This window comes from Callithrix jacchus, chromosome 3 (genome assembly GCF_049354715.1).
Source record: "Callithrix jacchus isolate 240 chromosome 3, calJac240_pri, whole genome shotgun sequence".
NCBI lineage: Eukaryota > Metazoa > Chordata > Mammalia > Primates > Cebidae > Callithrix > Callithrix jacchus.
Window position 1 is genome coordinate 171,327,320 of NC_133504.1, and position 26,098 is coordinate 171,353,417.

Consider the following 26,098-nt stretch of genomic DNA (forward strand, 5'->3'; position numbering starts at 1 on the left):
GAGCAGAATAATGGACTGGCAAAAAAAGAATTCACTCCTTGAAAAAAAGAGAGGACAAACTTTTGCCTATCACAGCAAGTTTACACTTAGGACGTGTGCTTGCAACATTAGCACATCCCAGCCCAGCTATTCTGTCCATGGCATGTTTAATTCCTAGAGAGGCTGTCTCATCTGCCACAGTCAGTGTCTTTCTGGGACAATGATGCCAAAATAGTGATGTTTCTTCAGCATTATAGACTTCTTCCGGCATCCAATTTTCATCAACGATGATCTTGGCAAACTCGTTAATGACTTTTCCCACAGCTTTCTGATCAGCAGATGCTTTATCACCACAAATCCTTAAACATTTAATGCTGTGTCTTTTCTTAAATTTCTTCAATCAGCCTGTCGAATAGTCACAGTTCCCTTCAATTTTCAATTCATCGTCATAGATCTCTGCTTGTTTCATGATGAGTATACCATTAACTGGCATGTGGTCACTGTGATGCTGATGGATCCACTCTTTCAATACACAATTGAGATCTTCGTATTTTGCATCATGCAGTGTTTTTCTATTTTTCATTAACTTGTGTTCATCACTTTTTTTTTTTTTGAGACAAATTCTCACTCTGTTGACCAACCTGGAGTTCAGTGGTGTCATCTCAGCTCACTGCAACCTCCACCTCCTGGGTTTAAGCAATTCTGACTCAGCCTCCTGGGTAGCTGGGACTAAAGGCACAGCTAATTTTTTGTTAATTTTTATTAGAGATGGTATTTCACTATGTTGGCCAGGCTGGTCTTGAATTCCTGACCTCATGATCTGACTGCCTTGGCCTCCCAAAGTGCTGGGATTACAGGCGTGAGTCACCACGCCCGGCCATGTTCATCGCTTTTAGCATAGATCTTCAACAGTTTATTTTCTGTTTCTTCAGATTATACACGGCAGTCATTCTAACTCTGCACTTTTCTGTAAGACATTTCACACCTACACCATCGTCCAGTTTCCCTAACAGCTTGACTCTCTGTTGAATAAACATATTAAATGCTTCCTCTTTTTCTTATCACTGATACCGATAGGATTAACTCCAGGCTTTTTTGATATTTCTTTTCTTTTTCTTTTTTGAGACAGAGTCTTGCACTGTCACCCAGGCTAGAGTACAGTGGTGTGATCTCAACCCACTGCAACCTCCACCTCCCAGGTTCAAGCGATTCTCCTACCTTAGTCTCCCGAGTAGCTGGGAATACAGGTGCTGGCCAACATGTCCAGCTAAATTTTTGTATTTTTAGTAGAGATAGGGTTTCACTATGTTGGCCAGGCTGGTCTCAAACTCCTGACCTTGTGATTCACCTGCCTCAGTCTCCCAAAGTGCTGGAATTACAGTGTGAGCCACTGCACTGGGCCTGATATTTCTTTAACCAACAATATCTTCACACCACAGAGCAAAATAAATAAATAAATAAAACAAAAACAAAAAAACAACAAAAAAAGCAAACCCACAGTGAATAATGCATGTAGATAAAGACCCCATCTGGGCATTGTGGGGAACTTGCGCTTGGTGAATCCAGCCTGCGCACATGCCATTTTATTACCTTTGTGGGGCGTGCTTGCATGGGGGCATGCCCTGAAAAGATATGTAGCAGCAGAAAGGGGCTTGGAGGGTCTTTTTCCCCTTGGGGATGCTAGTAAACTGTGTAGTATGCCTGCATTTTGATGGTGACCTATCACATGTGATCAGGTGTGGAATTTTCCAATTGAGGTATTACTTGTCAGAACTCAAAAAGTTTTTGATTTTGGAGCATTTCAGGTTTTGGATTTTTGGATTAGGGATGCTCAATGCTCAATCTGTAATACATTTTTATCTTAATTAAAAAAACAGATAATGATTTTGTTAGGGAATAATAATTCTTCAAATAAATTCAAGAGAAATGTAATCCATTTCACCTACCTTAACACAGAGGCACCAGTTTGCCTTCTAAGGTTATTGATCTGAAGTCTCTTAATGGTGGGGATAATCTCCCACATTTTCTGTCCATCATAGTGTCTGGACTAGTGTTCAACACCAATAGGGTAGTCACTGGGCATTTATTTATTTATTTATTGGGATAGAGTCTCGCTCTGTCACCAGGTACCAGGCTGGAGTGCAGTGGTGCAATCTCAGCTCACTGCAACCTCCGCCTCCCAGGTTCAAGCAATTCTCCTGCCTCAGCCTCCCGGGTGGCTGGGACTACAGGTACATGCCACCATATCCAGCTAACTTTTTTGTATTTTTAGTAGAGACAGGGTTTCACCAGCTTCCACTGGGCATTTAAATTCAAATGTAAATTCATTAAAGTGAAATGAAAAATTTACTTCTCATTACACACTCTCTACCTTCCACACACTATATAGCCACAGTTGGCCACCATATTAGACAGTAAATAACTAAAACAGAAGGGCCGGGTGCGGTGGCTCAAGCCTGTAATCCCAGCACTTTGGGAGGCCGAGGCGGGTGAATCATGAGGTCAAGAGATCAAGACCATCCTGGTCAACATGCTGAAACCCCGTCTCTACTAAAAATACAAAAAATGAGCTGGGCATGGTGGCGCGTGCCTGTAATCCCAGCTACTCAGGAGGCTGAGGCGGGAGAATTGCCTGAACCCAGGAGACGGAGGTTGCGGTGAGCCGAGATCGCGCCATTGCACTCCAGCCTGGGTAACAAGAGCGAAACTCCATCTCAAAAAAAAAAAAAAAGAACTTAAAAAAAACCCAGAAAACCAAATGTCAGATGTTCCCACTCATAAGTGGGAGTTGAACAATGAGAACACATGGACACAGGGAGGGGAACATTGCACACTGGAGCCTGTCGGGGGCTTGGGGCTTGGGGAGGGATAGCATTTGGAAAAATACCTAATGTAGATGACGGGTTGATGGGTGCAGCAAACCACCATGGCACGTGTATACCTATGTAACAAACCTGCACATTCTATTATACAATCATAGAATGTATTATTAGACAGCCCTGGACATGGTTGGGTTGGTCAAATGAACTGCTATTCAAATTTAAATACAACAGTGTATGATAAATAGAGACAATTTATTTGCTTCCCAATGAGAAAGCTCTAGCCAGATAGATTCCTGGAAATTGTTCCTTGTCATAAATTTTGTAGGGACCAAAGGTAGTAGTGCCCTTGGACCCAGGTCAGAAAAACTGTGCTCTGGGCCCCCATTTTACAGGACACCAACCTGACTCTTCTTATGGGGTGACAAATCTCCAGGCCAGCACCCAAAGCCTAGGTACCCACTAAGTCCCCAAGACCCAGGACCCGGGGATTCCCTGACTGATATTACCAAAGCCACTTCTTGGCCCTGAGCTAGCCACTTCTGAGAACTGTCCTCCCAATGAAGGACCCAACAACTAATATAGGCATGCCTGGGCTCGAGCAGCAAAGTGTGGCAGTTAGAAGGTGTGAACAGAACTTGGGTTCTCGGGGTGCGATATTCACACACAGGTACAAAAATCCCCTCTTGTCCCTGAAGCTAGCTGGGCACAGGAAGTGAAGGTGGTGAGAGTATACAGGCCAAAGATTTGGATCTCTGACTCTCTCCTACCTGCCATGTTTCAGGGAGAAACTCCAAGGTGTCTGAGAATTCTACTTACAAACCTTTCAGGTTGTTACAAAGGTAATTTCTCAAGGCAGGAGCACAGAACATATTTTATTTGTTAGCAGGATACAGTCCTTGTCAAATTTTAAACATAGGGTAGGTAAGCCCTGGGCTTGCAAATGTTAGGGGGAAGCTGGAAGTCAGAGTAATCAATTCTGTTGGGGTTTCTCGGAGGGTTTGTTCATTATTGCTCGAACTGGTGAACACCTGCGGTATCTTTGCATGTGAAATTTCTTCCTTCCTTCCTTCCTTTTTTTTTTTTTTTTGAGACGAAGTCTCTCTCTGTCACCAGCTGGAGTGCAGTGGCGAGATCTTGGTCACTGCCACTTCCGCCTCCCGATTCAAGCGATTCTCCTGCCTCAGCCTCCCGAGTAGCTGGGTTTACAGGTGGCCGCCACCGCGCCCACCTAATTTTTATATGTTTAGTAGAGACGGGATTTCCCGATCTTGGCCAGGCTGGTCTCGAACTCCTGACCTGGTGATCCACCCACCTTGGCCTCCCAAAGTGCTGGGATTACAGGCGTGAGCCACCGCCGGCCCAGCATGTCAAATTTCTTTCAAAAGGCTGCCTTTATAGTGAGGTCCGGATGCATACTCTAGAGACCAGAGTTGTTGCTGAAGGCCAGAAACAGCTTCGGATTGTTGATGGTATTGAAGAGGGTACCTGTTTCCTGGCTCCAGTGTATTTGGGACAAATGAGATTACCATAGTGAGGAGAGAAGGCGATTCCTTCCCAGGTAACTTGGTTTTGGGTACTTTCCCCATAGGGTTGGTCAAGGAAATTCCCTGCTTTCCTCCCTACTCCATCCTCCGGGCCAGGTTCTTTGGGCCACATGGGCAGTTTTCAGAAGCGCACAGGACGGCTTTGTCTGGAGCGCGGTGGAGGCGAAGGGAAACGAGCAGGAGAGTGGCCACCGCGGCTGGAGTTTGGACTCAAACTTTCCTTCTTTCTCTCCACGAGTTACCGCCTTCCCGCGGGCCCCCCACAACTCCTGCCAGGAGGCTGAGGCCCGGGCGCGCAGTCGGACTCAGCTGGTCCCGGGAGCGCGCGCCTCCTCTCGGGGCCCCCGGCGGCGGCAGACGCGGGGAGAGCCGGGGAGGAGGAGGGGAAGGGGAGGGTGCGGGGGCGGGCGGGGAGGAGCCGCCGCAGGTTCTGGCCGGGGGAGGAGGCGGCGGTGGAGGAGGAGGAGGCGGTGCTCGCGCCGGGCGGTAGAGAATCGCTGGGACCCGTGTGGCCGTGACCCCCGGCTCCCTGGAGGCCCAGCGCAGCCGCAGCGGACAAAGGAGCATGTCGGCGCCGGGGAGGGCCCGTCCTCCGGCCGCCATGAGGCTCCGGGCGCCTCTGGGCCCGCGCCGCGCTCCTGCCCGCCCGGGCTCCGGGGCGGCCCGCTAGGCCAGTGCGCCGCCGCTCGTCCCGCAGGCCCCGGCCCGAAGCATGGAGCCGCCCGAACGCCTGAGGGGCCGCGCGCAGCCGCCGCTGCTGCTGCCGCTCGCGCTGTTAGCGCTGCTCGCGCTGCTGGGAGGCGGTGGCGGCGCCGCGGCGCTGCCCGCCGGCTGCAAGCACGATGGGCGGCCCCGAGGGGCTGGCAGGGCGGCGGGCGCCGCCGAGGGCAAGGTTGTGTGCAGCAGCCTGGAGCTCGCGCAGGTCCTGCCCCCAGACACTCTGCCCAACCGCACGGTCACCCTGTGAGTATCGCCCGGGCGCTCGATCCTCTCCCGCTCGGCTCTTATCTCTCCGCTCAACTTTGGAGAGGGGTCCTGCCGGCACCCACGCGCCTTTGTGTGGAGCTGTAGTCAGGGGGTGGTGCTAGGAAAGAGCTCGTGTGCTTGGCATGGGTGCAGTCCAGGGAAAGGCAACCCAATCTGCGTCCGAGCTGCTTCCCAGCTCCGCTAGTTGCAAAGTAAAGTTTTCGGGTTCTCAGGCGCGCCCCGCGCTGTCCCGAGCGCAGCGCTAGTGCTGCGCGGTGCCACGTGAGGAGGCGAGTAAACACGCTGTTGGCAGAGTTAAAGCTCATTCATCCTGGGCTGGGGTTTCCAGAAAACACAATGCTCGATTACAAGCGCCAGTCCTTCTGCTTCTTTGCAAATTAAATTACACGTATGCGGTAGAGTTTGCAGAACACAGGGACTGTGTGCGAGCCCAAACCCCAAGACGCTTCCTTTGCCTTTTGCTATCTTAGTTTTATTGCAGCTAAAGAGCACCTTTTAAGATAGAGTTGTTATTGAGGGCTGAAAACATTTCAGATCAGTCTGTGCATGTACCTTGCAGTCCCGTTTTCATGTCTGTGAGGCCTCATATTTAAAAGCCAGGAACTTTGGAACTGAAAACTGGGGGTTTGTTGAGCCTTCCAACTCGAGGGACTTTTGGTTTTCGGATTGAGTTTCCACCTGGAAGGAAAAATTTTGGTTACTCACTTGTGCTGGGATTCTCGGTTCGGTTTTGCAAACATCTTTCTGCCAATTTAGCTGAACAGTTGGCCCCAGTGACTGTCGACTTTGTTTTCGGAAGGATGAATTGGTTTGGAAACTTTTGAGTCTTAGTGTTTCTCATGGATATTTTGTTCAACTGAAATGTGAGTCCCTTGGCTCCGCGTTCCTCTGTGTTGTCTTGGTTGGTTTCCTAAAAAAAGAAAGCGGCCACTATACAAACAAGGCAAGGGCCGCAGCATGATCTATGAAAACACTTGAAGTATGGTTTTAAATGTAACCCCAATTTAGCAGGAGTATATACAGGTAGGCCAGGCATGCAGTTCATTGCTAACACCTTTGTTTCCATTTTTTGAATTAGGAAACATTTAACCATGAAAACTGTGTCTACGTGTCTATTAATGGAAGCATGAAGATGGGTGAAAGGGTTTTTGTTTTGTTTGCCTCTTTTACTAACCCGTTACCATTTGGTGGTGGCAGCAGTTATATTTATTTATCTCTTAGCCAGATTCTTTGAAGTGGAAATTTTGGGTATAGGACTTTAATTACACTCCATGTGGAGAGAATCCCAATGTTGGAGAAGATTTTCTAAAACTAGTCAATCGTGCAGTTACGTTATAAACATTTAGGTTTTGGGTCAATGAGTGGCATTTATGTTGACTCATGTTTAGGTGCAGTTTTTCTGACCTAAAAGTGTCAACAATTCCAGCTGGAATTGGTCAGCTACTTGTAAATTGTTGATTTTGCTTTGCAGAAAAAAATAGGGGAAATTGATTTTCAGCATATTATCAATTAAACTATTTCACTGCCTTTTATATGAACTGGTTAAAATATAAGTAACTATGAAATGTCATTTTTATCCAGGTTTTATTTTGGTGCCGGAAAGCTCTTTAGATGAAAATAAAATCAAGGTGGGGGATGGTAGCTCACACCTGTAATCCCAGCACTTGGTGAGGCTGATGCGGGTGGATCACTTGAGACCGGCCTGGCCAACATGGCAAAACCCCATAAAATACAAAAATCAGCCAGGTGTGGTGGCGTGTGCCTGCCATTCCAATTACTTGGGAGGGTGAGGCGGAGAATTGCTTGAATCCCAGAGATGGAGATTGCAGTGAGGTAAGACTGTGCCACTGCACTCCAGCCTGAGCTACAGAGTGGGACTCAGATTAAAAATAAATAAATAAATAAAATTTATTCGGTGAATAGAAAGAAGATACAATTAAGGATCAATTTAAGTTGTTCTGCTGTGGTGGCTCACGCCTGTAATTCCAACACTTTGGGAGGCTGAGGCCAGTAGATCAGCTGAGGTCAGGAGTTTGAGACCAGGCTGGCCAACATGGTGAAACCCTGTCTTTACTAAAAATACAAAAAATTAGCCAGGCGCAGTGGTGGGGGCCTGTAATCCCAGCTACTCGGGAGGCTAAGGCAGGAGAATTGCTTGAACCCAGGAGGCAGAGTTTGCAGTGATCTGAGATGGTGCCATTTCACTCCAGCCTGGATAACAAATGCAAAACTCTGTCTCAAAAAGAAAGAAGGAAAAAAGAAGAAAGCTGTTCTGGCTGAAGAGGGTTCAATGTATATGAGACTCCCCCCATATAGAGTCTTATAGGCCAGTTTCCTCATTTTACTAAAGCAAGAGTTAGAGTTACTGTAAATAAGGGACTCCCCAGAATTCTCATAGTGGAGTAGCATCTGAGTCCAAGTCCCAGACTCCCGCCAGACTCCCGTCCTGCAGTTCAGATGCTGCTTTCTCATTAACCCGTCTTGCCTTCATCTTAGTTGAACACAGTTTTTGTTGATGGCCCCTAGGTAGTAGGTAGCCTGTTGAAGTTTGGACTGGGTGTTAGTGCCTAGGGCTGCTGCAGATTACTACAGACTTGATGGCTTGAAACAACAAATTTAATCTCATAGTTCTGGAGGCCACAAGTCCAAAATCAGTGTATGAGCAGGGCCATTCTCTCTCTGAGGACGTTGGGAAGAATTCATGCTTGCTTCTCTCAACTTTGGGTTTTCCTTGGGTTAGGGCAGCATCACACTGAAGCAGGAAAGGCTGTGAAACAAACCTCTGGAACACCAGACTGGGAAGGAAGTCGTGATTTATTTGGCCGGGACTTGCAGCGGGTCTGGTTGCCCCAAATAGGAGAGCTCCCCTAACAAAGAAAATCCCTGCTCTTATAAAGGCTTACAACTCTAGAAATTATGTGTGATAGGGTCTTGGTCCACGGAGAAGGGGTGGGGTATGTGACTTAGGTGGGGGTTTGATCGTGTTTAAGTAAAAACAATGCCTTCCGGAAAGATTCCTCCATGCCATGCCTTTGGGCGATTAAAGGTGGCCCCCAGTCAGCCAGCCTTTACTTTATTGAAATGCAGTGTGGAAGTTAAGGGGGAGGTGGTCTTAGATGCCTAGCGTGATTAAGGGTTTCCTTCCTCAACTTCAGTCTCTGCATCTCTCTTCCCTTGGCCTTCTCCCTATGTGTCTGTGTGTCTCAAATCCTCTTTTTTCTCTTTTAAGGATACCAGTTATTGAATTTAGGGTCCACTCCTAGGTCCAGGATGATTCATCTCAAGATTCTTTACTTAAATACATCTGCAAAGACCCTGTTTCCAAATAAGATTACGTTAAAAAGTCAGGACTTGGGTATTTTTTTCTATGAGACACTGTGCAGCTCATGACAAAATACAAATAAGAACATGGTCTTTCTTCTCCAGGAACTTACAGATATTTGGGGAGAAAGATTCATGACTAAGTCCCAGAACAGTATAGTCAATGCGCTATTACCAGGGTGCACATGTAGCAAGAGAAACCCAGAGGAGGGTAAGCAAGGCTGCCTTCTCCCTCAATCCTAGTGGAATTGAGGATCCTGAGCCAATTCTGGAAAGAAGAAAAAGGTAAGTGTGGGCCTGGCACAGTGGTTCACACCTATTATCCCAGCACTTTGGGAGGCTCTGGCGGGCAGATCACTTGAGGCCAGGAATTCGAGGTCAGCTTGACCAACATGACGAAAACCCATCTCAACCAAAAATACAAATATTAGCTGGGCGTGATGGCTTGCACCTGTAATCCCAACTACTAGGGAGGCTGAGGCTGGAGAATCGCTTGAACCCTGGAGGCGGAGGTCGCAGTGAGCACTGGTCATGCGCTCTACTCCAGCCTGAGTGACAGAGTGAGACTCTGTCTAAAAAAAAAAAGTGACCGTGAAGAAAATGGTGAGGGGACAAGGGGAGGAAATGATGGGGTTGGAAGTGGAGGACCCCAGGTGCCCATGGGTATGGAGAGGACAGTATCTGGTTATGCTGCTGTGCAGTTGGTGTTGCTGGAATGCCAAAGGCAAGTGTCTAGTGCCCAAGGTGGTCAGAGAGGAGTCTGTAGGGGCTGAGTCGAGGACAGGAAGGCTCCCTGGTTTGAACCTTTATCACTTAGGTGTGGCCAGGCATTTCTAGCTGAGTTGTGATGTGGCCACAGAGAGGAAAATTAATGGATGGGAATTGGGAGAATGCCAAAGATGAGACAGAATTTATTTTTAATCATGAAAAGTAAAGCTATTTCTATTTACTGGATGAACTGGTCTTCATCGTAGCCTATAAATCAGACCCTTCAACAGTATTAATGAACAACATTTGTTTCTGTAGCTATGCTTTAAGAGAGGTCTGGCAGATACCCTCGGCTTAACTGTGTATTCCCCATGTCTCAGGTAGACTTTTGTACTGAGGGATTAAACTGCCTCTATTATTTTTTTTAATTTTATTTTACTTTATTTTTTTGACATGGAGTCTTACTCTGCTGCCAGGCTGGAGGGCAATGGCATGATCTCTGCTCACTGCAACCTCTGACTCCCTGGTTCAAGCGTTTCTCCTGCCTCAGCCTTCTGAGTAGCTAGGATTACAGGCATGTGCCACCATGCCCAGCCAATTTTTGTATTTTTAGTAGAGACGGGGTTTCACCATGTTGGCCCGGATAGTCTTGATCTCCTGTCCTCGTGATCCGCCTGCCTCAGCCTCAGCTGGGATTATAGGTGTGAGCCACTGCACCTGGCCTATTTTTTTTTTTTTTTTTTTGAGACAGAGCCTTGCTCTTTCAAACCCAGGATGGAGTGCAGTGGCATGATGTTGGCTCACTGGAACCTCTGCCTTCCAGGTTCAAGCAGTTCTCCTGCCTCAGCCTCCTGAGTAGCTGGGACTACAGGCACCCGCCCCCACGCCTGGCTAATTTTTCTGTTTTTGTTAGAGACGGAGTCTCACCATATTGGCCAGGCTGGTCTCGAACTCCTGACCTCGTGATCTGGCCTCCCACAGTGCTAGGATTACAGGGCATGGACCACTGCCCTGCCTCTATTATAATACACAAATTGAACAAAAATTTACCTACACTTAATGTTTTTGTTGAAAATATACTTATTTCCTATATTTCTGTGATTTATATTCAATCTTGCTCAATATTGTAAGTTTTGAAAGTTCTGAGGACTTCATTGAAAGAAACTTTTACAAATGTATCACTGCTTTTCTAAATGCGGTTTCCTCATGAGGCTACATGGTGATTCTAAACAAATAAAAACATTAAAAAAATTACTTGCAATTTGTCAGATAACTTCCAGGTTTTTCTCAGAAGAACACATTAAAATAGTGTGTAGAGTTTTGGTTCTTCATGTTCGTTATCAAATAACTAATAATTATTTGGACATAGCCGGTGTGGCTCAGTACCAAGTACAAGAAAAATGCTCGTATTGTTCAAAATCTTAAATCTAGTTGGGAAGGAAGGATTAGCACAGTAGGATGCAGACATTTAGGGAACAATTAAAAGACTGTCCCTAATTAAGTAATAAATCCTGTGCTGGAGACTGTTTCAGTGCTTCAGGAAGCCCAAACGGGAGAGATCAGTGTGGGAAGTCATGGGAAGGTATTTTATTTTCCTGGAGAAGTTAGGACTTGAGCATAGCCTGAAGGGAGGGAAGGATTGGATTGAGTGGGGAGAGGGTGGAAAAAGGGTGGCAGGTGTTGGCTGGCCCACCTGAAGTAGAGAGACTCTATCAGGCGACTAGTGGAGAGAGCTTTACACAGGCCTGGCTGGGGGCCAGTTAGGGGAGAGTGAGCAGAGGGGAGAGGAGGTGGCCCAGGCAGGACCACACTGCAGCATGGAGGAGCCTGAAAAGGAGGCTGAGAAGGAGCCTCTGCAGAGGCTGGAGGGAGCACCAGGAGAGAATCTCATCCCAGAAGGTAAGACAAGTTTACGTGTCAAGACTGGAATGGCCTCCTCAGTTGAGGTGCTGAGATCAAGCCAGAAAGACCAAGGAATAGCCAGCACTGGATTTGATGGCCGGGAGTCTGGTGCCCTCCTAAACAGTGTCCCTGCATCACAGGTGAATAAGCCAGGTTGGGTGGCCTGAGGAGAGAAGTGGGGTTGGGAGCACAGATGAAGCGTTTGGCTTTTGATGGCAGCAGGGAAGTTCAATCCCCATGTGTGTAATCAGCACACCAGATAGTAATAACAAGCTTAGCCTGAGAATGACTGCATGCAGGTGCGTCTGAATGTGGTTTGGCGTTCCAAGCTAGGGAGCCCCAGAGTGACCCACCTGGAAAGCCATTTTTCTTAATCTATGAGGAACATGGGAGTCTCCATCTTTTCCCATGGACATGGGCCATATTGGGGATCAGGGCCCTTTGTTTGGGGTTAATTGAAGGTTGTCAGGTGGAAACAGTTAGTGGGAGGGTGCTAAGTGAAGATGCTGCGTGAACTGCATGCTTTTTGCAAGTTGCAAGGTTCTCTGCTCTGCCTGTAGCCACTGGGCTGTGCAGTTATCCTGCCCAGCCGACCACCACTGAACTGTCTCCCCTGCATGTAAGCCCTCAGTGAAACTCCACGTTGTCTGTTCCGTAGCCCTGAGTTTTTCTTCTTGAACCTGGTGTGATCCCTTATGGACTGGGTAGGGTTCAGCACAACACCTAGTCATGGGAGAAAGGGTGGAACACGGGTGTCAAGGCAGGTGGGAGGGCAGTGGGGTGCAGGTGGGAAGAAGAAGGAATTCTAGCCCCATTGCTTTTGTTTTCTCAAAGACATTTAGGTAGGGCGAGGGAAAAGGGGGCCAAGAGGAAGGTGAAAGAGAAGAGAAATGGTTCTTTTGGAATGTCAACCTACTGGGGATTGCTGGAAAGTCAGCAGGGAGGATCTTTTTCCAGTTTTGCCTTCTGATCAGATTGAAAGGGAGATGGACAGCGCGATTGTTTTTCTCCACCTGGATTCAGCCTAGAAATGGGAATCCTTGGGTGTGGCCAGATTGTTTCTTTGCCAGGTGAGTGGAGCCAAGGGAGAGAGGAGCAAAGTGATTGTAATCAGTAGGCCAGCAAGACGCCATGGCCCGAATTCTCACCAGCAGAGCCACTGGATCAAGAGTAAGATTGTTATCTTTGAATGCAATATCTTACATACCTCTGCAGCCTGATTTCTCAATACCCAGCACAGATTACTTTTTCCCTGGACGTCGGTTGAGGCGGTGTTATGTTGTAAACACAGTGCCAGGGGTTCAGGGTTAAAATTTGACGTGATGCTTTCATCCAAGCATCAGTCTTCTCTACAAATGCAACGTTCCCTGAGTAGAGTTTGTACTTTGCTTCCTGTGTGCCTTGGGTAAGGCACCTTTGCCTTGGAATCTCAGTCTGGGAAATTCTGGGATATTCTTCAATAACCGACTCGGTTGCTACAAACTCTTCACTGTTCTGGCATTTTGATCCTTTCCATCTCTGAATCCAGGCAGCTATTAGTGTTCGTGCTCTTGTGTTGCTTTCTATGATACTGGTGCTGCTCTCGGAATGCACATAATCCTGAAAGGAAGGACTCTGACTTGTCTTTGCACAGCGCCTCGAGTATGGGTGGGTACATAATTGTTCTTTATTGGCAAGAGTAATGCTAACAGTGATCCTGCTAGGTGATGGAAAAGCAGGAAAAGTTGGGGACAGAAGACGGCTGCAAATTCACATGTTTACCTTATTAAAGCAAATGATAACATATGTTTATTTAGTTTGTTAGGTTCATAGCTGTGGGATCCCTGATTCAAGGATGGGTATATTAAATCTATCTGCGGTCACATGTGATCTACTTGGCAAACACACGTAGACTGTGTTAGGAAGTGGCTTGAATTCCTACCAGGAATATTGCTCAGAAATCTTGCAGGATTGAGGGCACAGTTTGGCATTTGGTCCGTTAATGCAAGTTGCACACTTTTCTGATAGGATGATAGGGTTGCGTATCACCCAGCCTCGAAGTCCTGTTGTTTCTTGCCTGCTTGGAGTCCTCCAGCACCGGGAAAGTACGTGAGAGACGTTGGTGGGTTTGGCAAGATAGCAAGTCCCAAAACAAATGAGTCTGGTAACATTTGGTGAGGTTGCTCCCAAAGCAGCTCCAGCTTCTGTTCCCAGGAGCCTGTAAAGATGGTTTAAAAAACAGACAAAGACAGAAATAAGAACTCCAGAAAGTAGCTCAGAAAATGATACATGATGAAGGTTCTTGGAAGACTATTCGGTGACTTCTTTTTCCTTTCGGCTGCTTCTCAGGAAGCAGTCGTTTACTGACTTGATGCTGTGGGGGAATCTTAAATCCAGAGAACATAGCTCATTTATTGTGTCAACATTTGTCTTATACACAAAGATTAGAATACAGAGTGCTTTGAGTATTAGTAGCTTATTAACTCGGTTTTGGCAAAGATTTGGAAGCTATAGATGCAAACTTGCTCAGTAAGTTTTTAACGTTAAGACAATATAATTTTAATTCTTGATGTATGGGTATGGTTTGGCTTGCATTTGTATTCACATACAGCCAATTTTAGTCTGAAGAGGAAGCTTTACAAAGTACACTATTCCTCCCAAGGTTTCTTGACTAAAGTTTCAGAAATGTTGCATGTCTAGTAAGGGAATTAACCTACGTGTAGCGGTAGAGTGGGACAGAGATGAGGTAGGTGGCTCCCAGAAGGCACATGTCTGTCTTGGCCACTTCTAGTACCACGCTGAGCACATTGCAGATACCAAGCTTTGCTTTTGCCTTGTCTTTTTTTTTTTAGATAGGGTCTCACTCTGTCACCCAGACTGGAGGGCAGTGGCATGATCTTGGCTCAGTGTAACCTCCGCCTCCCGGTCTCAATTCTCCTTCTCAGCTTCCCGAATAGCTCTGACCACAGGCATGCGCCACCATACCCGACTAAGTTTTTGTATTTTTGCTAGAGATGGGGTTTCACCACGTTGGCCAGGCTGGTCTCAAAACTCCTGACTGCAAGTGATCTGTCTGCCTTGGCCTCCCGAAGTGCTGGGATTACAGGCATGAGCCACTGTGCCCAGCCTGCTTTTGCTTTTCATCCAGCAAAGCATTTCTTCTCACATCCTTCCTGTTCACGGTCTGAAGGGTAAAAATGGAAGGTTTAAGAGGTTGATAGAAAAATACTCCAGCACCACCTTCCTCCTTCTCCCCTGATCTTCAACACATTGATCTTCTTGTTCTTATTTGTATGTAAATGGTGAATCCCAGGGTAAATCTGTGCCTTCCTATATACAGTGTGGGCTGGCCAAAGACCAAAAATGTCACTTTTGATTTTTACTCTTCTCCAGTCACATTCTTGATAATCTGTTCTCCGGTTTCCTAAATTTATCCTGAACTTGCTTTTGCATTCACTTAGCGAAGAGTTATTCAGTGCCACCCCTGCTTGTGGATGTATGTGACTTCTTGTCTCTGGCTTGACTTTTCTTTGGGTCTGTTAGACCAGTTTTATCTTAGTTTTGTACCTCTTCCTAGCCTCTTGCCTTCTAGCTATTCATTATCTGTCATATCTCTCCCTGGTTAGATGTGACCATCCAGCTCCTCTTGATGTGATTTAACCTGCACCTTCCTTCATTGTTATACTCAACAGGGGGATAGCAGGTGGAATTTTAGAAATTCTTTTTTTTTTTTAAGACAGGGTCTTGCTCTGTTGCCCAGTCTGGAGTGCAGTGGTGTGATGTCTGATCACTGCAACCTCCGCCTCCTGGGCTCAAGCAATTCTCCTGTGTTATCCTCCCAAATAGCTGGGATTACAGGTGCCCACCACCACATCCAGCCAGTTTTTGTATTTTTTGTAGAGACAGGGTTTCACCATGTTGGACAGGCTGGTCTCGAACACCTGACTGCAAATGATTCACCCTCCTCAGCCTCCCAAAGTTCTGGGATTACAGGTGTAAGCCATGGCGCCTGGCCGGAATTTCAGAAATTCTAAATGGGCAATGGGAGTTTCTAAAGGAAAATTTGCAAGACTGTTTTAAGCACAACCTTGCTAAAAGGACCGATGGGTTTTTTTTTTTTTTTTTGCTCTATGACCATCATGGCTTTTCTTCCCATCTCCCACTGCTGGGCACAAAACCTGTCCTCTATCTAGAATGTCTTAGACTTGTTAGTCGACTTACACAGTCATCTGCCTTATTTACAGCAGTTCTAGCCAAGATTTTTCATGCCATGACACAGATAGACGATGATGATATCCGTACTGGAATGAAATGGTGAAGGATGCTCCTGGCCAGAGCCCTTTGCGCTAGGCTTGCATCCATTTAGGTCCCAGGGTCAGGGGAGTACTTATCCCCACCTTCTGATAACCTGGTTGGTCAGTCTGCAGTTGAGGCTTTTTCAACTTTGCATTTGAATCAACAGAGAGCATTAAAAGTTCAGATGCTTGGGCCACAGACCCCATGTTCTGATGCATTGTTCCGGGATGGAGCCTGGATGTTGGTATTTTTCGGAGCCCCATGGGGTGGTTCTGTTATCACCTGGGTTGAGAACCTGCTGCTTCATATTCCAGTGATCTGAAGGGTTAACCCTAGTCACCGTCTGTCATCTGCCACAACAGAAGAAAGTAGAAGAAAGCACAGGAGCCAGTTGAGGGCAGCTGCCTCATGTGGGAGGGAGTGGCTGGTCCAAGTAGATCAAACACGGTGAAATCAAGAGACATTTGTAGGACACAGAGCTGAGAGCTTCTAGACAGGGCCTTATTCATAAGAGCCAAGAAAAACAGCCATTGGTAAAGCCGAGAGTGACGTGCAGAAGCCAGGGTTAAGGACAATAAGGTTTTAGAGATGTATTGTGGAGTTAAATGAATAAAACAAGGAGGTCTAACCACAGCAAGCATCTGTGTAACTGTATTTGAGGGCCTGCTATTGACAGGCATCTCGGAGACACATGAGATTTTGTCAGGACATGTAGGTTTGCTGCCAGGCTGCAAAACTGAACCAACTTGGGTATCAGGCATTTGCTAGTTTCTTTTAATGCCTCATCATTTCAGATGACTGACATTCTTGGTTCTTAATTTAAATACAATTTTTAAAACTTAACATATTTTTCCTTTCCCCTGTTTTGTCTTCTGAAGTTTAAATTGCATAATGTTTGAATCGTTATGCACCTTAACAATCTTTTGTCTTGAGTGCTCACCATGGTTGAGTGCAGATAGAATTGTGTATTACACACACAGAAGGCTAACTTATCCATAACCCTCACCATGGACAATTTAGGCTTCAGTCTATTTAGGTTTTTAAGCCCTTTTTATGATTCTGCTTGAAGACAGTAATGTGTTAAGCATGAGAAAATCTTTTCTCAGGATTGCTAACTCTGTATGTAAACGTACTTTCCCCACCTGTTTAAGAATTGTACTTGAAAGCTAAGATGTCTCTACCCAAGAAGAATAAATGTGTCCCCTATCACGGCTGGGGGATGTAGAGGTTCCCTTAAGTTGTCTAAGCTCCCCAATCCCAGTGCCATTCTCTGCCCTCTCCCCAAGCACTGGAAATCATACACAGTATGTGATTAGTAAAGGCGATTGCTAAATGTTTGAATTAAATTCACTCCTGATATGAGAACATTCCTCAGTTAGAATACATGGTTCCAAGTATGTGACCTGGTCCTATCTGGAATGTCAGTTCTTTTTGTTGTTGTCACCCAGGCTGGAGTGCAATGGTGCAATCTCAGCTCACTGCAACCTCCGCCTCCTGGGTTCAAGCAATTCTCCTGCCTCAGCCTTCCAAGTAGCTGGGATTACAGGCAAGTGCCACTGTACTCAGCTAATATTTTTGTACTTTTAGTAGAGATGGGGTTTCTCCACGTTGGTCAGGCTGGTCTCGAACTCCCGACCTCAGGTGATCTGCCTGCCTCAGCCTCCCAAAGTGCTGGGATTACAGGTGTGAGCCACCGTGCCCGGCAGAATGTCAGTTCTGTTGAGGTGACAGACTTCGTTTCCTCTTATATCTGTATCACCTAGTATAGTGACAGGCATTTAACAGCCTCGGCTGCCATGGTCTCGTATTGTGGGTGGGATAATAGAAAGCAGGTTGTACGTTGTGCTGGAAATGATACTTCAGTCTAAACCCTCCTTCTATTTAATTGAAAAAAAGTTAGAGCAACTATGGAGATGTAACTGTAATGCAGGTTCTTTAACATAGTTGTTAAAATGTTCTTTCTGTAAGCCTGCTTGGATCTAAGTCTAATTAAACTGATTCATTATCCATCAAGATAAGACTTAAAAGCATTCTTTGTTTTCTTGTGCAATTCTTTCTGATTCTTTTCTCATGAAAAAGGCAAAGAGAAATTGATTACTGGTGTATTCATCTCCAGGGCGGTGTTTAAGATGGATATCCTTTCTATTAGATTTATTATTATCATTTTTGGTGTTAAAGATGGATATCCTTTCTATTAGATTTATTATTATTATTTTGAACCTGCTGTTTGTTTATTTGTTTTAAATGAGACCAAATGTAAAGTCTTCCTGTATGACCAAGAGGCAGTTAGAATTCTAAAGTCTTTCCGGTAACCTGGAAGTGCATGTAGTCTAGCCCAGTGGACAGTGTTAGTCTGGCTCCTCTATTCCTTGGGACGACCTCCTACCTCCTGTTTGCTTGCATTATGACAGCTGTCATACTGTTTTGGAATTATTTATTTGCAACCCTGCTTCTCCTACCAGATTGTAGACTCTTGATGGCCATATTTATCTCTGCATCCCTAGTGTCCAGCACATGAGCACTCAGTAAATCTTTGTACAAAGAGGTCTCATTTTTCTTACTATTTGTTTTTCCTTAAGTAGGACTGGGAAGAATCTGTCACGGATAAATTTGAGACTCTTCAAAGCAGCATAACCAACATACAAGGTCAAGGCTTAAACTCCCACTCTTCATCTGATAGTAAAAAGTGTTTTTACCCGGATTTTTTTTTTTTATTTCTTGATCCAGTTTTCACCTATCTCTTGAGAAGCCATCGCTTTTCTTTTTTTATCTTGAACTTCTCCTCGAGTTTGTAATGGTTCTCCTCATTGTATGTAGCCACTTCCTTTCCTCCTCTGTTAAAAAAGCTCTTCTTCTTAAAATACTCCCTTGCAGCATCATGACTGAATGACCACTCTTTCCTTCACAAGTGAACTTCTTGAAAACTAGCTTGAATCCATCGTCTTCATTTCCTTACCTCTTATTTCATTTTCAGCCTGTTGCTGTCTAGTTTCTGTCCCATGTTCTTGCGGAAGTCTGCCTAGATCAGAACGTTTTAAAGTTCATCACTACATACTTCTTTCTCTTGTGGTCCTTTAGCTTGATGGACACATCCGGTTTCACCCTTACTAATTATTGCATTTGGCAACTGTATTTGCAACTTAAACCATTCTTTCACCCTCACATGGTTTGGGGTGGGTATAGCTCCCAGGAGGACCTGGCTAGCTTGGCTGCGTGGTTCCCTGCCAAGATAGACACCGGAAGGAGGGTTGTACCTCCTAGGGGATGCTATACTTTTTGCGATAAGGCTCCTGGGAATTGGTGTCATCTAGTCTGAACCTATGAGAAATAGAGATTGCTTGAGATTATTGCCTATTTAAAGAACCTTAGTGAACTTTTCTATGAGGATTTGACTTTTCAGGGTTCCTTGATGAAAAAAAAATTACACATTTGGGTGCTTCCCTCGAGGATAAAGTTGAAAAACTTGTCCATCAGCTTAGCTAGAAGTTAGCAACCACAGACAGAAACTTTGTAAGACTTTTTTTTTTAAAAAGCTTTGTAATATTCTTAGTTCTTTTATTAGTTTTTTCCATCTTTTCCCTTTTTAGTGATTATAAAACCCTTTACATTGGAATTGTTCTCTTGTTACTGTGTGTAGCAAAAATGAGAGGGAAAATTCTATACTAAGTCTTAGTATATGTAGAGGGAGAGTAGATGGTGGCAGCCTTAAAATGGAAGGGAAACGTGGGGAGTCTCCAGGACCTGCAGTCAATGAATAACAGGCTCCCTCTGTGGCTGGTGAGAGAATTTTGGGAGGTGAGCACAACATGGCTCATTCAGGTACTTTCTTGCTCTTTAATTTCTATGATATTTTGCTGATCTGTGAAAATGATAAGCCTAATGGTTGTATTTTATTCTGACCCAGAGTTTATTTTCTAGTGCTGCCTTTATTTTTTTGTTGGGATGTTGCTGGATAGTAAAGTAGAACTGGAGATCCTGGCCTTTCTCATTGTTCTCCTTCAAGAAAATGGATTTCAGAAAACACTTCTCTTTAACCTTCTCATGACATTAATTTCATAGACCTGTTTGTCATTGTCATGTAACCCCGGTAGAGTTACCTAATACAAAAGTGTATTAATATTTTCTAGGGAAACAGAACCATTGGGATAGATGAAGAGATACGAAGAGATTTTTTTTTCTTTTGGAGGTGGAATCTCCCTTTTGTCACCCAGGCTGGAGTGCAATGGTGTGATCTCAGCTTATTGCAACCTCTGCCTCCTGGGTTCACGCAGTTCTCCTGTCTCAGCCTCCCAAGTAGCTGGGACTGCATGCACCTGCCACCATGCCCAGCTAATTTTTGTACTTTTAGTAGAGACAGGGTTTCGCCATATTGGTCAGGCTGGTCTCAAACTCCTGACCTCAGGTGATCTGCCTGCCTCGGCCTCCCAAAGTGCTGGGGGATTACAGATGTAAGCCACCGCGACTGGCCGAAGAGATAGATTTAAGAGGAGAATTGTAGGAATTGGCTCACATGGTTATAAGGAAGTCCCATGATCTATAGCCTGGAGGACTAGGACAGCTGGTGGTGGTGGTGTTCAGACCAGGTTGAAAGGCCTGAGAGTCTGAGAATCAGGTGGAGGGGAGGGTGTGAGTCGTGGGCTGGATCTGAAAGCCTAAGAACTTAAGCCGGGAAGCCTGGGTGTCTGAGGGCAGGAGATGAGTGTCTCAGCCTTAGCGGAGAGCGAATTTGCCCTGCTGCCTTTTTGTTTATTCAGGCCCCCAGTGTATTGGTTGATGCCCACTTAAAGTAAGCAATCTACTTAAAGAGGACCAGTCTACTTTGGTCTTCCCCAAAGTGGATTAGAGAGGATCATCTACTTTATTCAGTTACCAATTTTAAATGCTAATCTCTTCTGGAACCGCTCCCATAGACATACCCTGAAATAAGGTGTTACCAGCTATCTGGACACCTCTGAGTTTACATTCACGAGTAAAATTACAACAGAGTAAAAATTCTGTTTTTTTTTTTTTTTAAAGGAGAGATTTATTTCTGCTGCTAGTTGACTCTGATAAAACTGGTAACATTTGTGAACTACTCTGAGAGAGAAGCTCCAGGTGTCTGTGGAGTTCTTTGACTTTCAGAACTTCGTTGTTAGCGTCCTTAACTGATTTAAAAGTTCTAATAACAACCAACATTGGAATATTTATCATGTGCTAGGTACTGTGCCAAATACTTCCGTACAACTTCTCACTTGATCGCTGAAACAGCTTTATGAGCTCCGTATAGTTTACATTTTACGGGAGTGCTAACTGAAGCGTGGACAAGTAAATTGACCTTCTCAGGTTACACATAGGCTGCTGGGCCTGGCTCCTGGCCTTCAATTCTAACTGTTGTTATGTTCATAAAAGTCACACGTCAAGTGCTTTCTTTGGTGGTGGTGGTGTGGGGGTAAGCCTTTGTGGAGCAGTTGGTACAGAAGACTTGTTTACATTGAAGGATTCCTTTAGAGATGGCTGACAGATGGGAAACCAAAGTGCAGGCTGAGATTCTCAAATATGAAAATAGGAAATCCTAAATGCTCCAAAATCCAAAACTTCTTGGGACTGACATGATGTTCACAGGAAATGCTCTTTGGAGCATTTTGGATTTCAGATTATTGGGTTCAGGGTGTTCAGCCAGTAAGTATAATGCAAATATTCCAAATTCTGAAAAGACCTGAAATTAGAAACAGTCTTGGTCCCAAACGTTTTGAATGAGGGATATGCAGCCTGTAACCGAGAATTTTCACCGAGTGCGTATTATGTCCAAGTAACCAACTGTTGAAGGAATGAATTTTAACATCCCATTTTGCTATCATCTAGTGGTCGTGGAAATGACCAAGGGCACTTATACTTAGGTTTGCAACATAACCTGTTTATTATACAATCAGTGTTTCTTTGCTTATCTGCTGCATTCTTGAGATTGAAAATTTTATCGTGGAATGATAAATGACCCTATCTCAAACAGCTGCGGTATTAAGATGAAAGGAATGAGAACATCGTAGGGCGAGTAGATGCATTTTTGGGAGGTGTCCATCTGAAGTGACATCAATTCATAACACTCTAGTTCTCTCTACATATCGTGCTGTTGCTGGGTGAGCAGGGAACCGTCATTCCTACTCTTTATTTAATGAAGATGACCAGAATGGAGGATACAGGGGAAATAGCATGAGATGGAATGGATGTGGGGATTCACGTTGGTTTTGCTACCAAGTAGAATTGTGTCGCCCAGTAAATCACAACATTTATGGCCTTCACTTTCCTGACTAGTAAAGTGAGGTTTTTTAACTAGGCTATCTTTAATGATTCTTTAACTGCTAAAGTTATATGATTTTACATATGAAACCAAACCTAACAACATTGCTAACATATATTTTTTAAAGCCACAGAAGTTACATGCACATTTAATGAAGTGCTTTATTAGAAGTGGTTGATTGTACCATGATAATGCATTAGAATAGTAATGGTGAGGGTTGTTTACTTGTTAGGGGGAGGGGGACATTGGGGCAACTGGTAATTAAGCTTCAGGCCTGCCTGGTTCCTCAGCTTTGCTTGTCTTTTGTCACCATTAATTGCCCCTCACTTACAAGCTAAGACCTGCCCTCCTTCCCTGGGGCTAATGCCAGCTTTGGGACCTTGAGCTCTCTTTTTGTTAACTGGTTTTCTTTTTTTGTCCTTGAGTTCCGTCTTTAAGATCTGAGCATTTGCTCCCCCACCTTTTTTTTTCTGAGACAGAGTTTCATTCTTGTTGCCCAGGCTGGAGTGCAATGGCTTAGTCTCGGCTCACTGCAACCTCCACCTCCTGGGTTCAAGTGATTCTTCTGCCTCAGTCTCCAAAGTAGCTGGGATTACAGGAGTGCACCACCATGCCCGGCTTATTTTGTATTTTTAGTAGAGATGGGTTTTCTCCATGTTGGTCAGGCTGGTCTTACTCCTGAACTCAGGTGATCCTCTTGCCTTGGCCTCCCAAAGTGGTGGGGTTACAGATGTGAGCCACCGTGCCTAGTCCTTTTTTTTTTTTGAGGTAGAGTTTCACTTTTGTTGCCCAGACTAGAGTGCAATGGTGTGATCATGGCTCACTGCAACCTCCGCCTCCTGGGTTCAAGCAAATCTCCTGCCTTAGCCTCCTGAGTAGCTGGGATTATAGGCTTCTGCCACTACACCAGCTAATTTTTGTATTTTTCCATAGAGATGTAGTTCGCCATGTTGGCCAGGCTGATCTTGAACTCCTGACCTCAGATGATCTCCCTGCCTCAGCTTCCCAAAGTGCTGGGATTACAGGTGTGAGGCACTATGCCCCGACCTTTTTTTTTTTTTTTGAGAAAGGTTCTTGTTCTTTTGTCCAGGCTAGAGTGCAGTGGTTTGATCATAGCTCACTGGAGCCTTGAACTCCCACCTCAAACAATCTCCTCCCACCTCAGCCTCCCAAAGCACTGGGATTATAGGCATGAGCCACCACACCTGACCTGAACACTTGAGCTCTTTCTCTCTCTCTTTTTTTTGAAACAGTGTTTTGCTCTCGTCACCCAGGATGGAGTGCAATGGCATGACCTTGGCTCACTGCAACCTCAGCCTCCCAAGTAGGTGGGATCATAGGCACCTGCCAATAGGCCCAGCTATTTTAAAAAATATTTTTAGTAGAGACAGGTTTTCACCATGTTGGCTAGGCTGGTCTTGAACTTCTGACCTCAGGTGATCTGTCCACCTCGGCCTTGCAAACTGCTGGAATTACTGGTGTGAGCCACTGTGCCAGGCCTCACTTGAGCTCTTTTTATAGGTGAACTCTGGTTACCCCTTTGCATATCTCTGTTCCTCCCCCTGCTATAGGAATATAGGTTTTTAAACCCCAAATCCATGAGTAGACCAGCCTGGTTCTCTGAATTCTGAGAATTTAGAGAATTCATGTGACTTCAGATAAACCTGTAGCGTGTCATGTCAGAAACATAGACTTTTTTTTCGTAGTGAAGATGTCCTTTATGACAGTGTACACAAACACACACATATATATTTTTTAAAAAAAATTAATATCCAGACTTTATGGACATCATGCAGATTCTATATCACATCACAGTGTTACTTTTTTTGGATTTTCCCCCACCTTTTATGGCTTTGCCTGTATTACCACATATTTATTACAGAATCCTTCGACACCAGTGTTCTGGCTGATTGTGTTTGATGGCAGTTCCCCATCGACCATCTGTCGTCTCTCCTGGTTCCCCACCTAACTCTAAGTGGGCAGACCTGTTTTTGGTTATGATTCCCCCCACCACTTGTAAAAGTACATTTGGATCATAGTTGCCTTTGATGGGTTCTGCAGTAGAGTCAGTGGGACCAGGTGATTTCTTGAATGTCTGCCCCAGTGAATTGGGAGTAGCTATCGGAAGTGGTTTGTGAGCTTATCAGGGAAATGACAGGACTGAATGATAATCTGTCACGGGCATGGTTAAGGGGGTGGCGGCACACGTGCTATCATTTGCCAGTGGCTCTGGAAGCCCCAAAACTCTGTTAATATACCTTGGTTGTACACCATTGGACTCATAATGGCCTTTTGTACCTATCAGGGTTCCTCAGAGTTCGAAGTAGAGTTTCAGTACTTTTAACAGTGGCTCAAGCCACTTATATTTATAAAAGGTCTCAAGATTTCTTACTGGTAGAACTATTTAGATTTTGTACTTAATGCTAAGCAATTTCATTTTTGAGTCATGATTTCCAAAGTGTGCTTTTCCAGTATATTCTGTTAGAGAGAGGCTTCCAGGATTTGGACCAGGGACTGTATTGAGGAAAGGTGCTGGTTCCTAGGTCTTAAGAACTGATGTAGATTAGTAAGAAAAGACAGACGATCCATTGAAAATGTGGCATGATAATAACATTTAATGTTTGCTGAGCGTGCCAGATCCAGTAGTAAGTGTTTTAAATGTTGTGTTGGTTGCTTTTCATAGTTCCCTAATGTGATCAGTATGATTATTCCTATTTTATGCCTGAGGAAGTGAGGCATAGAAGCCCATTAATTTCCCTGAGATCACCAAGACATAAGTGGTGAAACCAGGACTTGAGCCTACACAGCCTGTCTCCAGAGCCTGTCCTCACAAGCAGTTGTCCTAAAGGTCAGAGGAGGTTTCTGGATCTTCATAGAAAGAGAACACAAATTTACATGGACTGATATAAATTATTTTGAGGTACCACTTTTCACTCCTGAGATTCAAGTGTGACTCTGACAAAAAGCTGATATATATACTTACATTAATGGGATATATAATATCTTTTTAAAAAAGTGATGTTTAGCAGCTGTTGCTATTGTTGCCTAAATCAATTATATCATTATTAGTTGCAGAATGATGATACTCTAATTTTATCGTTATTTTTTCATGTATTAACTCTGATACTTTTATAAAAGAAATTTATTGCTGATCAATTACTTTGCTTTTTGGAAGTCACTTTATCCAGGAAGGCCAAGATAAGTCCTTGTTTGTTTTCCTTTTTTATCTATTTCCAAAATACTAGTCCCCCCCTTGTTCATGGTTTTGCTTTCTGTAGTTTCAGTTAAATGGAAAATTTCAGCAATAAATAGTTCATAAGTTTTACTTATTTATTTTTTGTAGAGACAGGGTTTCACCAGGTTGTCTAGGCTGATCCCAGACTCCTGGGCTCAAGCAGTCTGCGTCCCAATGTGCTGGGGTTATAGGTGTGCACCACTGCACCCAGCCATAAGATTTAGGTTGTGCACCATTTGAGTAGCAGGATGAAATCTTGGGCTGTTCCGCTCCATCCTGCCCGGAACTTGAATCAGACCTTTGTCAAAGGCATCCCTGCTGTCTATGCTACCAGTCTGTTAGTTATTTAGTAACTGGCTTACTTATTAGATGGATGGATCATAAGAAGAGTGAACAGAGTACAATGGGATGTGATGAGAGAGACAGAGAAACCACAGTCACATAATTTTTATTATAGTACATTGTTATAATTGTTCTATTTTGTGATTTAGTTGTTGTTAATCTCCTACTGTACCTGATTTATACATGTGTAGGAAAAAACACAGCGTATGTGTAATTTGCTACTATCCATGGTTTTAAGTATCTATTAGGGGTCTTGGGACGTATGCCCCGCATATAAGGGAGTCTGCCGAAATAAGTTGGTTCTCTTTGTGTATAGTTTTCACCTTTGAAATCGATAAATGTATTATTTAGTTAAAAATAACTAAAAATAATATTTTAAATGGAAAGCGAACACACAGAAGATTTAATTAGAATTTAGGATTTTGACTATATAACTTTAGTTTTCTAACAAAATAACTTAAAAAAATGTAAAACTTCACTCAGTTTATAGTAATTTGTAGTGGTTTTATTTAGGGTCATTTATGTTGTAGTTTTCTTGATTGTAAGAGATAGCATATGTTACTCAGGAGGTTCTCAAATTGTTACAGGAAAGAGATCCTGATCCAGACCCCAAGAGATGGTTCTTGGATCTCACCTAAGAAGAAATTTAGGGGGAGTCCATAGAGTTAACTGAAAGCAAGTTTATTAAGAACATTCAAAAATAATAGAA

At 44.5% G+C, this 26,098-nt stretch overlaps 1 protein-coding gene across 2 annotated transcripts in view; it reads left to right on the forward strand.

Annotated features, from left to right (window-relative positions):
• The first annotated feature begins 4,799 nt into the window (after window positions 1-4,799).
• ADGRA3 (adhesion G protein-coupled receptor A3) overlaps window positions 4,800-26,098 on the forward strand; it is a 133,613-nt gene continuing 112,314 nt past the window's right edge. For both annotated transcript variants that reach the window (XM_002745946.6, XM_035293955.3), the window contains exon 1: window positions 4,800-5,308. In XM_002745946.6, the coding sequence (XP_002745992.4) occupies window positions 5,058-5,308 (251 nt within the window). In that variant the 5' untranslated portion in view covers window positions 4,800-5,057. The remainder of the gene's footprint in view (window positions 5,309-26,098) is intronic.